At 31.9% G+C, this 15,378-nt stretch overlaps 2 protein-coding genes across 5 annotated transcripts in view; both read right to left on the reverse strand.

Moving 5' to 3' along the window:
• UGP (UDP-glucose pyrophosphorylase) overlaps positions 1-9,124 on the reverse strand; it is a 37,169-nt gene extending 28,045 nt beyond the window's left edge. The window contains exon 1 of one of the 2 annotated variants that reach the window (XM_088243499.1): positions 8,971-9,124. In XM_088243499.1, the coding sequence (XP_088099625.1) occupies positions 8,971-9,000 (30 nt within the window). In that variant the 5' untranslated portion in view covers positions 9,001-9,124. Of the gene's footprint in view, positions 1-3,574; positions 3,663-8,970 lie in introns of those variants that run through there. The other variant, XM_088243501.1, reaches the window with a different exon arrangement.
• Positions 9,125-10,923: 1,799 nt separating this feature from the next.
• On the reverse strand, positions 10,924-15,349 carry Svip (small VCP interacting protein). Of its 3 annotated transcripts, none has more exons than XM_088243508.1 (3): positions 15,209-15,349; positions 13,951-14,121; positions 10,924-13,174 (listed from the first exon to the last, which is right to left on the reverse strand). In XM_088243508.1, exons 1-3 carry the CDS (start codon positions 15,266-15,268, stop codon positions 13,157-13,159), a joined length of 249 nt encoding a protein of 82 aa, XP_088099634.1. In that variant the 5' UTR covers positions 15,269-15,349; the 3' UTR covers positions 10,924-13,156. The 3 variants fall into 3 exon arrangements, with proteins under 3 accessions (XP_088099634.1, XP_088099632.1, XP_088099631.1); XM_088243506.1 differs by lacking the exon at positions 15,209-15,349 and adding an exon at positions 14,880-15,042 and having other exon boundaries at positions 13,009-13,174; positions 13,951-14,118; XM_088243505.1 differs by lacking the exon at positions 15,209-15,349 and adding an exon at positions 14,880-15,042 and having other exon boundaries at positions 13,009-13,174.
• Between the last annotated feature and the right edge of the window lie 29 nt (positions 15,350-15,378).

Genomic DNA, 15,378 nt, shown 5'->3' on the forward strand with positions numbered 1-15,378 from the left:
TTCTGCGAAAAAGCATTACGTAAACATGTTGCTGTTTTGACTTAATGGCGAGCAAATGCCCTACAATCTACCAAAATGCACTAAGTCCTATCTACACTCCAGCCCGAATTATTTTCTGAGATAAGTCAACGAATATAAATCCGTTTAGGAAATAAGAAAAAAATATTCCAAGTACCAAATTTGTTATGTTAGCATTCCTTCTATGAAGGATACTGATATTTCTGAAAAAAAACCAAAAAACAGTAAAGTGAACCGAACCGTCTAACTATGAAATATCACAATGAAAATCACTATTGCTATTACCATCACGCCATTTCCCGTAGGGGTAGGCAAAGAGAATGGACCGCCGCACACGTCTATCCTGGCATACATTTCTAGCTTCTTCCACATTCATATATCTTGTCATACATGCCCTTCGGTTCTGCCGGCTTTTGACATGACCAGACTTAAGAGTTTGGTTTATCTGGTTATGCCACGTCTTCCTTGGCCGTCCTCGTCTCACGTTACCGTTCATTTTCAGTATACATCCTTGTTTTATTATTCTTTCGTTGTACATTCGTTCTAGTTGGCTAAACCATCTCAGAGACCCTTTCTTAATCTTATCAATTATACCTGACTCAGATTTACACTCTCGCCTGACTTCATAATTTGTAACCCTGTCACACATTGATTTCCCACACATTTGTCTAAGAGATCGCATTTCAACCGTGTTCACTCGGCTTACATCCTTCCTCTGCCAGTTCCATGTTCACTTCCATACATAAGTGTTGGGACTAAAACTCCGTTGTGCACTGCCAGTTTAGCTTCGATTGACATATTTTATTAGCAATTACTATGCATAGTGTGCCATTCATTTTGCTGCCCGCATTCACTCTCCTTTCAACATTTTTTTCTACTCTTCCATCTCTTGAAAACATGCTTCCCAGATACACAAATTCTTATACTCGTTCGAGACATTCGCTGTTTACATTTATTATGCAGTCATTAACCTCACTTCCCCTTTCAAATACCATCACTTTTGACTTACTTTTGTTCATCACCAATTCGCTCTCCAGGCATACATTATACATTTTAGAGACTGTTTGTTGTAAATCATCCTCGCTGCTTACTAACAGAACTGCATCATCAACACCTTTTAAATATATACGAAAGAGCCCGGGACCTCAAGCATTGTAAGCAAAAGGAAGCCATAAAGAAAATAATTGAACTTCAATTTTCCTTGTCAGGATTTTTTAAACTTAGAATTGTGTTCTTAATTCTGCACAGAGATGGTAATAAATCTCACCGGAGTATTCTTCAGAATATTACGGTTTTCATAATGCTCGCATATTATTTTTTATATTATGAAAACATAATACATACATTTAGTAGTAACAGAGAAACGGCATATAGTGACAATACCAGGAACGACCCCAGCCTGCTCTGCTCTGGCTCATTAAAGAATTTGTGTTGTGCCGAGGCACTTGTAATTCGTTCATAAAAATACATACATACAGCAAGCGGGTTAACACATTCAGAATGAGAGGCAATAATAAGAGTTTGAATGGCAGGTAAATCTTTCATAATATTTTTTACTAAACATTCAAATATAAATACACAAAATAATCAATAAACACCGAGCCACTTTTTGTGGCTTGCTGTTTTTAAATCGTTAAGTGTTTTCAAGTTTAAGATTGTGTCCACAGAGTTGAGAAACATGAATGCTTAATAAGGTTAAATAAATATTTAAATAATATTTATTAGCAATAGCATTTTTAGCAATTGGCTTACTGATTGTTGTTCTGTGCAGAACGGAGATTAGTAATGGCTAAAATAAATACATTTTAGTATTTTTGTTTGTAAGCCGATCAACAGGGTTATGAAAGCCCTAATAGATTGGCATTAATAATACATAATACATTGAATTAACTTAACCTAAACAATCATAGAATCTATTTACATTTACAATAGGTTAAGTCATAGCATGATCTAGGCAGACATAGCAAGTGTGTCATCTAAACACCGCTTTCTTCTTGAATGCTCGCTTTTACTGTAGGAACACATCGACAGTAGGTACATTTAAGTGAGATTTTGTCAACTGTTCTTAGTTCTTAGGATCCTCGGCAGAGGGAAAAAGAATCCGACGTTGGTTCTAAAATTTCCCACAGAAAAGATGGCATTGGCCAAAAGTTACGGTGAGGTACATAATGGTTAATCCGAGCAAGGATGTCACGGGCATCTTTATAGTTAGATATTATTCTGTGCAAGAATATTAAACCAACCAAAACACTTCTGATTTCTTAACTTAAAATATGAAAGTATTCATTCAGTTGAACCGATTCAATCCGCATTATATTAATATTGTACGAGTAATTAGGAGACCATATTATTGAATAAAATAGTCATGATAAATAAAAGGCGACTTTTAGTTTTAGTTTTTTTTTGGTATGAAAGAACCGAAAGATTTAAGAATGGGAGCAAAAATGAGCGGTATAACTGTTAACTGTCTTCTGTATGCGGATGATGCCGTGCTTCTTGCTAGCAGCAAAGAAGATCTGCAATTCTTGGTAGCAAAAGTCTACGATGTATGCAAGAAAAGTGATTTGCTTCTGAATGCTGATAAATCGAAAGTGATGGTTTTTGAAAGGTATGAAAATATAACTAAATGTGAGATCAGTGTGAACGGAGATATTCTGAATCAGGTAGAAGAATTTGTGTATCTGGGAAGTATGTTTACTAGGGATAGAAAGACCGAGAAAGATATTAAAAGGAGGGTGAGTGCCGGGAACAGGGTGAACGGTGCACTGAAATCTATTTTGACAAACAAATGTTTATCGCAAGAGGCTAATCTAGCAGTTCACAATGGAGTTCTAGTGCCAACTCTAATGTATGGGAGCGTAGTATGGGATTGGAAAAATGATGATGAAAGTAGGTTAAATGCTGACGAAATGCGATCCCTCAGGCGAATGTGTGGTAAAACGATGTATGATCGGTGCAAAAATGTCGAGATCCGTGAACTGTGTAAGGCTTAGATATGCATTATCGACAGAATCAAGAAAGGGGTGCTGCGTTGGTTTGGACATATAGAGTGAGTGGACAACGAAAGAACGGCTAAAAGGATCTACGATGCGAATGTTGATGGATGCAGAAAACGAGGAAGGCCGAGAAAGACATGGCACGATCAAGTCTATCAAATACTTCAAGATGGACATGTCAAAAGTAGGAATAATCGGCGTGCGTGCACGAGAAGGTGTATGAATGTAGAGGAAGCGAGGTCTGTATGCAAAGATAGAGTGATATATATATGGAAACGGCGTGATGGTTTGTTTGTTTTAATTTTAATGAATAAATTTTTAATTTTTCACAAGCAATCAGGTTTTATTGTGACCCACATCGCCAGATAAGTAGGAGACTAAACAAAAGCATTTTAATTACTATAATAAATATGCAGTTCCATAAAAAAATATCAGCAGAGAAAAGTCCAATCTATTCCGTTTCAGAATATTTTTCATCGCTATATTTGAGGCTGTTTAAAACGCACATAAAAGCAGGTAATGGAAAAACAATAAAATAAATAATACAAGCAAGTACTCACTGCGGAGTAGAAGGAATAAAGATCAACAGAGCACAAAAAATACTAAAATGATTATTAGCTTAAACGGCACAACAGTGTTGGTTCAGTGTTGGAATATCAATAGAGATTTCCTTCCTTGCAAATCATATATTTAATGTTTTCTTATCGGTGTAACCTTTTTGTTTTAGTAAACTTTAAGCCTTCACATAATGTAGGTAGAAAAATGGCATTTCTACGATAAGTTTATTAATCATATTTTACTTCACGCTATGTTATTGTACTTTAATAGACTCAGATAATCATAGGTCATTTGATGGATGGATATCAACTGAAATTTATAGATATAAAATATGTTACATATGTATTTAGATGGCACTGTAAATATTTGCCAATGGTTCTGTGACTATATCCTAGGAAGAGTCAATATTACTAATTTATGATAAAATGAAAAAAATAATACAATTCGCGTTTTATCTGTATTTATCATGTTTTTAATTTTTATTTGATGATGCATACTACTTTACAAGATTATGACTAAATATATAAGAAAAAGTCATTACATCTCAATGTATTATTTAAAAAAAAAAATCTTACAGACTAATTCATAATAAAAATAATGTGTCCTCACTGGGGTTACCCGTGCCGAGGACACTTAACAATATACTTTTTTGAAATGTTTTTACATTATAGAATAAACAAAGAAGACTTAATAAACAGAGATAATTAACAAAATATTCACAGTTTTAAAAACTAGGTACATCTATATTATTTATATTACAAAACGCACAATGAAAATAACAAAAACCTAACATAAGCTATACACTTGTGGAGCGGTTGATTCAATATTGGTTTAGGTGAATGAGACAATCCATTTTACTTCTACCTAGCTCCACTATCCACTTTTTTATAGCCTTTTTAAACATTTTCTCGTTACTAATTGTTTTAATTAATAGACAGTGGAAGTAGGTTATAGATTTTAATTGAATAATACTCAAAATCTCTTTGTCGGAAAGTGGTATTAGTTTGTATTTGTTTATGTTGTCTTTGTGTTGAGGATCTAGTGATTATATCATAAACTTTACCTGTTACAATGAAAAATATCACTGCAAATAATTTTAAAGTAGGAAATGACGTAATCAACTTCTAGCACATATTTTCACAATAACTAAAAATGTTTATTGTAAGTACTTACATATATAATATCTGAATGCAATCAAAGGGTTTTTATATAAGGAAAATAACAAAACCATCAAATTATAATTCGTTGAGGCATAAACAAATGTTTAGTACATTATCTTCAAAGGCCTTGAAGCATTGACATATTGACACATAGATGTGCCCTATAGAGGAAAATAATTAAAAAAGTAATGACATGAAAACGTAACATGGTTTTTTTTTGGTTTATTCAGATAAAAAATAAAAGTTCATATGTAATATTACAACTAAATACAATTTTTATTAATTGTGTATGCAGATAACTGGCAGAATTAAAATTTGGTAAGGTATCCAACTTGGTAAAGATAACCAGATAGCGGAGTTACCAAGAAGAATAGGGCTAAGTTGGGCTGCTTTCAGCAAACTTAAATATATTTTTTTTAATAAAGAAGCCCCTATATACTTGAAAAGACAAGTATATGAATCGTGCATATTGCCGGTGACAACATAGGGACTAGAAACCATGTCTATAACACAAAAAGTAGCCAGAAATTAAAATGCACACAACGATCCATGGAAAGACAGATGCTCGGTGCATGTCTAAGAGACAGAGTAAGAAATGAAGAAATAAGGCGCCGAATCGGAGTCGTGGATATCATCATGGATCGTGCAGCAAAATTGAAATGGCAGTAGGCAGGACACTTGGCGAGACAAAATGATGGCAGGTGGACACACAGAATAATAAAGTGGAGACCATGGGCAAACAAAAGAAGTGTTGGAAGGCCACAGAAAAGATGGGTCGACGACATTGCCTCTATTGCCGGTAAAACATGGATGATGAAAGCTGGTGATAGGAAGGAATGGAGACGTTTGGAAGAGACCTTTATCCAGCAGTGGAGAAAATAAGGCTGAAGATGAAGAAGGTATCCAAAATAAAACACTTTTATTGAATTCAATTTTACTTTTATTTATTTTAAATATGTGTGACGCATTTCGTCTTAATATGACACTATCAAACTAAATATGTACAAAGTTTCCTTATATACTAACAATAATTGCTGTTTAATGATATAGGTGCATAAAAGTGCTAATAGTTTATTAGTATTTAACAAGTATTGACGATTTTTATACAGACCAAGAAAAGTAACATAGTAAAAATCTATTATTAGTGTATTAGTTTATCCTAATTGATTTTTAATTACATTACTTTTCTTGGTCTATATAAAAATCCTCAAAACTTGTTAAATACACTCATAAACTATTAGCAACATCAGTGGCGGCTTTGTCTTATGTCCATTGGGTCAATGACCCCCCAAAATTTGCTACTAATTAAAAAAAGCTCCTTGTACCTATTGTAAAGAAAGTATATAGTATAATGTATTTAGGTTTTATTATGAAAAAAAAAAAAGCTTTAAATGTAAGTACCTATTAATACGCATATTTTTATTAATATATTATTATATGGAATGCTATACAGAAAAATTGCCGTACGTAAATCCACGCTACATATTGCTCTGCGCGGGTCAATTCCTAAAATGTCCCAAAACGAATGTCTTGTCTCTATAGTTTTGCATGGGAAAGAAAGAGATGAAACGTACCCGCCTTCTAGAAGATCCTCGCTAAAATCACATGAACGCGGGACAGTGTCCCGTGTGAGATAAAAAATACGAATGAAAGAAGGTTAGAACGAGATATACAATATTGTTATCAGCGTGAACGAGATAAGAATGATGATGGTATTCCTTTGTATTTTACATGCCTAGACTAAAGAAATAACGAATTCTTAATGGAAATTATTAATATGAGCTAACATTTTCTCTTCCCTTTGGAGTATGTGCCAGTCTATCAAGAGTTTGTAATATTTTACAAGATTAAAACGAGCTTTGTAAATTATTGTTATTATTTTGATCACTATCATGTAATAAATCATTTTACTACCAGAACACAAAGAAAAATTGTTTTAATTTACAAAAAGTAGCATAAAATTTCAATAATTATCTAATATAAATAAATAGTTACTACGTGGGCGGCTGTGGTCTGATAAAAATTGAGGAAATTATACGATGTAGCCATTTAAAAACGCCGTTTTCCTTTCAAAATTGTGCCCTTAAAAAAAAAGAAAATAAATATTTGACAAATACAATTATTTTTCAAGGTATATTTGGTTATAAAATAAATATACTAATCGGCGTAATCTGCTGGTCGAAAAGTATTTATATTTTTATATTTTAAATACGTAAAATTATTTAGTATATTTTTTACCAAATATACCGTAAAAAAATATTATTTTTGTCCAATGTTGATTTAATTTATATTTTAAGAGCACGATTTAAAATAAAAAAAGTATTTTTAAATTGCTAAATCGAATGACTTCCTTACTTTTTATCCCTTTAGTCATTTTGTTTTTTGTTTAATAAATACACTAACCAGACGAGTCATAATATTACTAGACCTCATAATATTTCTTATTTAACCCTAACGGGTTTTTAAAAATTATAAATAAAAAGAAATATTTTGTCCATTTGTGTATTATATTGTGACTGCCTCCATATGAATGTATTTTTATTTGTGTTTTTATTGTGAAAATTATTGTTAAATACACATGTACCTATTTAGTCAAAAAAATGACACTCCCATTTTTAATCCCTTCAGCCGCCACTGAGCAACATTATGCACCTATATAATTAAACATTATTGTTAGTATATAAGGAAACTTTGTACATATTTAAGTTAGTTTGATAATGGCCTAACAAAACGAAACGCGTCAAATATATATTTAAAATATAAAAGTAGAATTAAATTCAATGTGTTTTATTTTGGATACCTTGCGAAATTACAATTTTTATATAAATTTAATATATGTATACTTACATTAACATTTCCCATTAATGCGTTTGTGTTTTAATTTACCAGAGCTGCATTTAACGAGCATGCTTACACTACCAAAAATTGGAGGTTAGTCATTTTTGGTATTCAAAAAAGTTTGTATTTTAATTAACAATCAACATTAATTTTTGGTGGACCCCAATCAGATTCTTTCCATAAAATCCTTATAATTTCGACCCATTTATTTCTTTTCACTGGATTTTGGGGTATGCAAAAATAATATGAACTAACATTTATTATATTTAAAAAACGTATTTCTATCAATGCATCCCTGTAACTCAGAAGAGCTTAGCAATTGCGCCACTAGGTGTAATTTGACGCTTCGAAAAAATAATATTAATACTAGAATATTAATTGTTTTAAGCTTTGTTGATCCACTCATGACCAAATATTTAGCAATGAAAAGTTACACGATCCTTTTTAAAGTGTTTATTTATATATATATATATTTGTATTTATTTTTATTTAAGAAGGTAAATATGAACAGAAAAATATAAAAGGAAAAATAATGAAACCCACTAAACCGTGAAACCGGCTTGTCAGCAGGTTTCTTATTTTTCCTTTACAAAGAAAAACGTTAAAGAAATTATATAAATTTAAAAAATAATATAAAGATTATTCGAAAGGTTTTTACACACTTTCATGACACAAGCAGGCATTTTGGTTTCGATTCTAAACACCACACCTGGCTGGCGATAGAAGAACGACTAAATACGCGTTGGACATGAGTTGAGTGACATATTTTTTTAGGGCTCAAGGCATGTCTATGTGTATTGATATGTCAATGCCTTGAAGTTTTCCTTGTTTAAGAGTTACAGTTGACATAATAATAAATAATATCATCCTATTATTATTTTCAAGGATAGTAAATTGTAAGTCATTAACAGATCTCAGATACTTAAAAATATATATTTAAAAATCTTATGTAAGATTTCATTCCATTGTTTTTAGTAACAAAAGTAATTATACCATAGAATAAAGAATAGTAAATTATACCTATGTATTAGTAAATTTGATTGTAAGGAAAGCAAAAATTATATTATGTAGGATCGTAAAAAAATATAAAAAAATAGGTGTAATATAACATAATTTAGATTTTGTATGATACTTTGTGGTGTGAATGAGTTGTTCTAAAAATATTTTTAATTCATCGCATTCTAAACGCAAATAGCGTCGATATCGTGGATTGTAGCGATACAACAATTGAAACTAGAATTTTAAATTCATTAATGTTGACCTCCAAACAGTTTTGAAGGTCGCTGTTGGCATAATCAAAACAAATACCGACCAAATCCGAAATGACCAAAGTGCAAAAAGCGATAACGTCGACCGTTCATACAAAATATTTTTAGCATGATTTTAAAGAGCATACTTACTTTCTTATCATCTTGGTTCACTTCGAGCATCTTTCACTATCACCGTGACCCCTACCTTTGAAGATAAACGGATTTTTTTATAAAAAATATTTATTTTCGATACGCGACTAAAATTTGCTACGGCACGTCAATCAACAGAAAATACACCACCTATGGAAATAACGAGTAACTAACCCATCTGTCAAATATAAAAGCGGGATATTTGAATTGCATTCATTTCTCATTTTCTTTTTATTCAAAATGTAACAAATTTAATTTTACGTACCTACCTATCCGAATGATTTTATTTTGAAATAAATATAGTTTTACTTTAATACAATGAATTAATGTCATTTTAGTTATTCTCTCTGTTGGTTTGTCAAACAAATATTATTAATGTTAATTATTGCTTCATTTATGTAAATATTATGATCTCGTAAAGTTTATGCCAATAAATTAGATAAAGATAAGATGCATTATTGATAAACATTATGATACATTGAATAATAACTTATTTTGCCAGTTATGTTTATTTTTTGCATTATTCTTGCGCAACAACAGGCTAAGAGGCCCAATAACAGTAGCGAATTACGCAGGTAATACCCAGGCTTATGTAAAATCACATTGAATTTTTGTGGTCTTTATCGGAATCAAACCCGGAAATCTCTGCTAAAATGCATTATTGACATATTCATAGTACAATTAATTTATTTGTGTGATTACATCGAATATGTAATTACATAGTACGTATTGTATTTAGTTAGCTGGTAGTAGAAATTAAATACTCCACAGAATGTAATATACCCAGAGCTCTAGCCCTCTGGGATCAATATTAACATCTTACGCAATGCAGAAAAGGGTCGATAATAGTATGCACCTGCAAACCATATGCTTCAGGGCGTGAGAAATATACTTTTGCGTGAATCTCAGGATGTCGCGTGGAAAAAATAAATGTATATACTTTTGTATCAAACCTACCCCTTCAAAGGACCAAAACTCGCATTATATAAATCAATACGCAGTCCTTTGAGAATGTATTGGAAATGTAATCTCTAGTGGTTACTGCGTCACTCTGGCGTAATACTTAATTTGGGTTGCGCCCAGTGAGGTATTCATATTTTAAAAAAAAAGTTTTATGAAAAACGTGAAATAATAAATAAATAAAAATAAATTTAAATAAATGTGGTAGCTTTCAAGTGTAACAGTATAATGGCTTTTTGTAATGTCTTTTAAATGATAAATTAATATACAACATCTTCATGTCTTGTCAATTGATCTGGTGAACTTCGAATTATCCTTCTCCGTGTGCTACTACATCGGCACATAACAGTAACATGAGGTAATTACTACAACTAGGTAACTTTAAAATTAACATTTTTAAGTTACCCAGTAAAAAGACATATTTATTTCTTCTTCCATGAATGCTACATAATATTGAAAAAAATTACGACTTTAACAATGCTTTGAGTATGTACAAATCTTCATAGACAGGCAGGATTTACTCCCAGGGAGTTATTAAGATCTAAATTTGCTAGACAACAGAGAGGGAGGCTGGTTTAAGTACCCACTTTACACACTGTGTAACATTTACCATTCTGTCTATGTTTAAACATCCACGTTTCTTCAACTCTTCCGCCTATTGACTTTTGAGAAGGTTTTCAGCCCTTTTCTTTCAATTTGTTAGTGCCACCCGCTGTTAAGGGGGAGTAGACCAGTTGTGGGAAAATAAATTTCGTCAAAACGGTTCCAAATTACTAACGCACACATTCACACTTTTTAAACTCCTACAATTTCACTACGCACTGAGGGTAGAAGTATTTTTTCTTTTGGCTAGAATAACTGCAAGTACTTTAAATGTCTACTTGAAATATCACATTTAAGCATTTTTCACAGCACATCCCCTTAATGAGTATAATGCGCATGTCTGATTATGTTACTAATCATTTAAATTGTAAAGGAAAATAAAATACTCAATTTACAGCCAGTAATACGTTTATTTATAAATATTATAATGATGTAACATTGTATAAGTACCAAATATTATGTATATAGTAAAAACATCAATAACTTAAAATGTTAACAGAACGTGATCAGTGTAAACAATAAATACTAGATATAAAGCAGTAATTTTGAAGACAAAATACAATTTTCCATACATATTATGCATAATAGTGCAGTGGTGTATAGTTTAACTGGCACAGTCTCATCTCAGATTAAACCAGCCATTTTAAATTTGACACAATAAAGTTATTACATAAACCATGAATAAGTTCCGAACCTAATAACGAGAAGTTTAGTATGGATTCCAAAAGGAGTAAGATGGTGAACACAACACTGATAATAAATACTACGAAAATTCTCCGATATTACCAAGTTGACACAAGATTCAGCTTTATGGTCCAATTTCACAATACCACAAAAGTATTTGAATTTAAAATTATTTATATAATTATGAGAATAAAATATTACATATTTTGTGTCAACGAGGATCATCGAAATGCTTTCAGATTGAAAAAAAGACACATTACATTCTAATTTTGTAATTATATTGAGAGAAATAACTCCAGATACATTAATTCTGAGCATAATCTGCAAAGCAATAGGCCTTCGAAAACGTTGTTTCTGAATGCTTATTATGATGTATAAAATACAGCTGAGAATCCAGAATTTGGTAACAGATCAGCCAACAATAGGAAATACTTTACTCCAAAGAACCCTGAATTTAACCGAAAATGAACACATATTATTATGCTGATTCTGCTCACCTTATTGTAGATTATAAATTAGTGGTAAGTCTAAGAGGAGTTGTATATCAATGTTAAACAGTACAGTCTTACTAAATACCACTCGGTGGGTAACATCACATAGAAGACAGAAAGGGGTTTAGCATTCCGGCAAAATTTAGAAGAATCCCAAAGGAATGATTAGGGTAGAAGCTCTCAATGCCCCCTCGGGGAAATAAGAATGTGTAATACTAACATTCAGGTTAAGCTATACTTACTAACATCGAATGTAACAAATATTATGTATAAAATACACACAAATATAGAATAGAATAGAATAGTCAATGTGGGAAACATTTCTCAGGGTGAGAATTAAGTACACATAGTATACTCGATACATATTACGCTAAATAAGTGGTGCACTACAGCTTCGAGTTGGTTTCTTTAAACTTGCGATCTCCACTCGATCGAATAATCTCTCTGTGGTGATTTCTTCCGACCATCATCGCATCTCTTTCGTAGTGAAACCACCATTAGAAAAACTAATCGGATCAACAAAATATCAGAATAGGATTTAAGGAATTATTTCCATCAAAACTGGTCTTCAAATCTCAGATTTGTTACAATAAATCAGTGCTTATCATTTTTATACAAATATTTCATAATTCATCTTACAAAACTACATCTGCCGTACACCTTTTGCCAAAGATAATCTTTCGGGTGCTACCTTGAATCTTTAAGAATCCTTTGAATCTATGAAACAAAAGTTTCGTATCACATTAAAATTTTTGGAAAGGTATTTGTAACTCTTTCTTACTTCGTAAAAAACTATATTTTCTCTGTTATATATCATTAAATAGGTAAATCGTTACTTCCCTCCGAACACTTTAAGAGCGAATAATGACATTTTCAACTTTCCCTCGACTAAAACACTCGAATAATTGTAATCGTTAGTTCTTTGGAAATATTTCAAGGGGAAATAACAGTACATTTGGAAGAAGTACATTTAAACTACTTAATTATGCAATGCAAACACATTTGTAATATTAATTATAAAACATCTTGCGGAGGGTATACATTGGGAAAATATTTAATATAATTTGGTATCATAAGCACTTTCGATACTTACTAAATTTTGTATAAATACTATCAACTTGTACACCGATAATGAAAATTATCATGTGTCGTATAAAAGTAGCCAATTACAAAATTATCCATCCCAATGTGAAACCCTCATGGTGCTACTACGGATCAATGCCATCCAAATTCATCGGAGGTAAATGAGAATCCAATATATTATAAATGTAACTCAGTAAATACTCGTAATTATGATAAACATTTAACACGAACATTGATAAGAGACGTAAATGAGTACAAGTTGATAGAAGTAAAAGAGAAGAAGCTCGCACTTCTCCGCTGGGCATTCCTCATCAGCCATCTTCACCTATTCATATATCCAGTCACATTTCTCCAGAAGTTTAAGCCTAAGCATTAGTTTGCCACTGAAATAAAAAAAGAGTAAACATTTAAGCTTATAAACTCAAAAGTGTAACATAACAACCGGGGATGTAGCAGATGTCTCCATCCACATCCGCAATCGCAGAGCATCCGCATCCTTTTGGACGTCTGCATTCGCATTCACAACAAAGTGATACCGAACTTTAGCCAATGTGGATGTGATGTAAACAGTTTGCGGGGGAATTTCGAGAAGTGTTGAGAAAGTAAATTCAATTTAAAAAAAAATAATACTATTAATTCTTTGTACTACTTTAATTGAGTTAATTTTTATTTTTATATAATTTTACAATACGCCCGAGGGGCATGTATAAAAATAATACAGGTAAGTAGGTACAAACATATTTATAATTTGAAAAATAAACAACACAATTTTTTTTCTTTTTGAAAGACATGTAAACCAAAAAAGCACAATCAAATAAAAAACATTGCTTAATAAAAAAAGACAAAAACATGGATAATATAACATTAATAGTCAGGTATAAAAATATGCATAAAAAATCTGAAAATAATGAAAAACAGTAGGTATATAGAGTAAATAAGAAAAATTAAAAAGAAATAAAATAAAAAGGAATCAATTCATTAGTTACGTAAACCTTGACAAAGAAGCTTGTTTGCTTTGAAACCGGTCGGTGAAAAATAAAAATTAGTGGTTAAAAACAAAGTTGTTTTATTTATTTTATTAATTGAATATACATTTAAAAATTAGACACAGGAGTGGTAACCATTAACCGTAGAGAGATAGTGCAGTATAGTAGAGTACCTTGAGCGTGGGTTGAGGAGCATGCTGCCTCATGGCTTCCTCCTGCCTGCGATCCATCTCCAGTTGCTTCTGCTGCTGCCTGCGCAACTTCTCCATATTCTGGATCCCACGGCTCTCCGTCTCCTGCTTCCTCTTCTCCGCGGCCTCCATCTGCCTCCTCCTTCGCGTCTCCTTGAAACAGTCAATTCACTATAGACCCAACCTACCATCATCGCTCCATAGCATATATTCACTCTCGCAGTTTGGACATTATTTCATTTTATAATTTTGGTCCGGGTACTCGTAATTAATAATAAACACCCAATAATAAAAACTAAAGTAGACCATGTTTTGGGAAAAAAATTAGCAAATGGTTGGTTGACACGGGAAGCAAGGTCAGAAAACTTGTTAATAATTGTAACTTAATTTGTAGATAATCTGTTTATATTATAAACATACCTATTTGTTTGGATCTGGGATCCAAATTGCTCACTAGAAAAACTAATAAAGATTTGAGTCCCTGTTTACATTAAGAAATATCTAGAAAAACATAAATTGTCTCACGCAAGTTCAGTTAAAATTACAGTCACTAAAATAAGCCGATTGGATACGGATTTCTTTAAAAGTATAAACAAAAGTAAATTTTTTATGTTATTTACTACATACAAATAAAATGCATTGTTTCAAAGATTCCAACCAGAAAATTGTTTTCATTTAAGTGCCATTTAAATATTAAAGGATCTCCATATTGTAACAAAATACCATGTTTTAATTTGAGAAAATGTAATGAAACAGATTGAAAGACAGATTTAAGAAGCAATAATGATAATATACTTCAGTCGAGTTTACAATCAATACCATATATATTTTTAATCGATCGATTAAAAAGTAAATAAAAATAGAACCATCCACAGTATTTATCAATTAAAGTAAACCAAAACATTCCATACCTTCAAATAAATAAACGTGATCATGTTTACACCGATATGAGTCAATTCAACAGATATATTTGTATGACGGAGCAAACAATAATGTCGAAGGGAAATAATTCCCAGATAAACTCCAATCCTGAAAAGCGGTATATCCTTGCCCAGACGAGAAAAGTTTCTACGTCTCTAGCTTTAGCCTTCAGCTGGTTTCCCGGGCTTACAGGATGAAAATCGATAGTCACAAACATGAAAACAGCGGCAAAACGAATTGACAAAATCACCAACCTGAGAGAAAAGGTTCGACGAAATTACCAAGTTCGAGTTCTAAAACTAATAAGTTATGAGTTTACCAAATCAGGCATCGGCAAGTCCGTTGAAGATCCCCTTAAACAAGAACTACACAATCCCATGTTTTAATACTATTATGATTGTTCTTTTCTCACTTTCACGAAATATCTTTGAACACACTGACGTTTCAAATTGCGATACGAAAGAAAAATAACTACAACCATCACATTAG

Source organism: Micrasema longulum, unplaced genomic scaffold, assembly GCF_059751315.1.
Source record: "Micrasema longulum isolate JH-2025_06_02 unplaced genomic scaffold, ASM5975131v1 h1tg000215l, whole genome shotgun sequence".
In the NCBI taxonomy this organism is placed as follows: domain Eukaryota; kingdom Metazoa; phylum Arthropoda; class Insecta; order Trichoptera; family Brachycentridae; genus Micrasema; species Micrasema longulum.

Excerpts from the sequence above, each read along its gene's own strand:
- Svip (XM_088243508.1), bottom strand. The coding sequence starts at position 15,268 with ATGGGATTGTGTAGTTCTTGTTTAAGGGGATCTTCAACGGACTTGCCG. Across the intron at positions 14,122-15,208 it reads ACTTGCCGATGCCTGATTTG|GAGACGCGAAGGAGGAGGCA; the intron begins GTAAACTCATAA and ends GACTGTTTCAAG.